At 44.5% G+C, this 1,623-nt stretch overlaps 1 protein-coding gene across 1 annotated transcript in view; it reads right to left on the bottom strand.

The window, feature by feature from the left end:
• Positions 1 to 1,623, bottom strand: part of LRRC2 (leucine rich repeat containing 2) — a 60,341-nt gene that overhangs the window by 15,661 nt on the left and 43,057 nt on the right. The window contains exon 7 of the mRNA XM_012637649.1: positions 827 to 982. Within this exon, the coding sequence (XP_012493103.1) occupies positions 827 to 982 (156 nt within the window). The remainder of the gene's footprint in view (positions 1 to 826; positions 983 to 1,623) is intronic.

Genomic DNA, 1,623 nt, shown 5'->3' on the forward strand with positions numbered 1-1,623 from the left:
TGTGAAGTTGGTCTGTTTCCAATAGTCAAGCCTCTTTGTTTGCCATGCATCTTATTGCAAGGACAGGAAGATAGGATTGGAGTCTACGCTGATAGTGAGCATTCACCACTGAGAGAGCTTGGGGTCCCAGGGAAATATTCCCTCCAGTGGGGGTTTTAACAAGCACCTGGTATTCAAGGCAGATGGGTCTCTGGACACAGAGACAAGGTGGCTGATACTAGAGCTATCTCCTGTGAAGGCCCCAAGCTGCTAGGGATAGACAGAATGGTCTCAGGGTAGAGGTGATGGGGGAACCCCAAGGCTCCAAATTCTGGCAGGACGTGATACCAGGGAGCCATCGGCTGCCTTGGAGTCATTTTAGGGGACAATGGAGCTGGGAATTTTCAATTCCATTTCCTTCTCATCCCAGATTGGCGTCTGTTTACATCACATTTGCGTGGATGGCTTTTCTTAGTTATGGGTGATTTAGTTTAAGGAAACAGAAAGAAGGGTGAGGCCACCAGGGAGCATTTGTTCAACAGCTGCTGCCCACTCCAGGCCAGCAGTGACATGAGCGCTGAGCGACAGACTGGGGCCCCCAGGCACATGCCCCGCTGCACCTTCAACCAGCTCATAGCATCAGTCCAGAAATCCTCTGAGCCATACGCCAAAAACTTCAAAATCCTGTAAAGTCGTCAGAACATCTGTGAACCGGGCTCAGGTGCTCAGGGTACGAGAACCATCTAATCCGGTTCCTGAGACAGCTGCCCCGGCTCCAGAGCTCCTAACTCCTTACCTGTGTCTGAACGTGTCTCTTTGGGGATTTGGGGATCTCTGGGCTACTCACTTTAACGGTGTGGATGAGTCACAAAGGGCAGTTGGGAGTTCCACCAGATGGTCCCCACTGACGACTAACAGGGTGAGCTTCTTTAGGTTAAGCATGGAGTGAGGAAGATAGGTCAGCCTGTTTTTGTACAAGAGAAAGCTCTGCAGTTCTTCCAGCCTAAGAAGTGAACAGAACCAGAGAACACCAGGACTCAGCTTCACAGCTAAGAAAACCAATATGAATTACAAACAAATTCCAGTAGGAAATCCCTGCTTCATTTATTTTATATATGTGACCTTTCTGAAAACAAACTCATTTTAAATTTTAAATGAATAAAGTCATGCCAGGTGACACAATTTTTTTTAAAGTTTTTACTGGCTTATTCACCAGTTACACACACATATAGCAGCAGAATAAGCACACGGGCTATGATGGGGCCTCAAAAATCAGCATATCCCCTCTTCAAGTGTCTCCTGCACTTACAAGGGTCAACAGGACACAGGAAAGAAATCTTACTAGAGTTGGAATGAGAGTAAACAGATTTGGGCGATGTGTTTCCTTTTGTACATCTTAAAAGCACAGTTATTCTTCTCCCTCATATTTTCCAACTTTAAGATGGGAAGAAAACTGTAGAGTGAAAAGAAAATATGTTTTACTCTGTTTTCTATTTTATTCTAACTCAGTGACCTCCACCCAAGATTTTTCTTTCATTCATTTATAACATTGTGGCTAATTCCACAAATATTTCATAAATTCCTCCTTGTGTTTCAAACTAAAACAATTTCCACTTATTCTCAAAAACCCAGAAAGCATCGATA

The sequence above is a fragment of the Propithecus coquereli genome, unplaced genomic scaffold, assembly GCF_000956105.1.
Source record: "Propithecus coquereli isolate 6110/MARCELLA unplaced genomic scaffold, Pcoq_1.0 Scaffold1, whole genome shotgun sequence".
In the NCBI taxonomy this organism is placed as follows: Eukaryota; Metazoa; Chordata; class Mammalia; order Primates; family Indriidae; genus Propithecus; species Propithecus coquereli.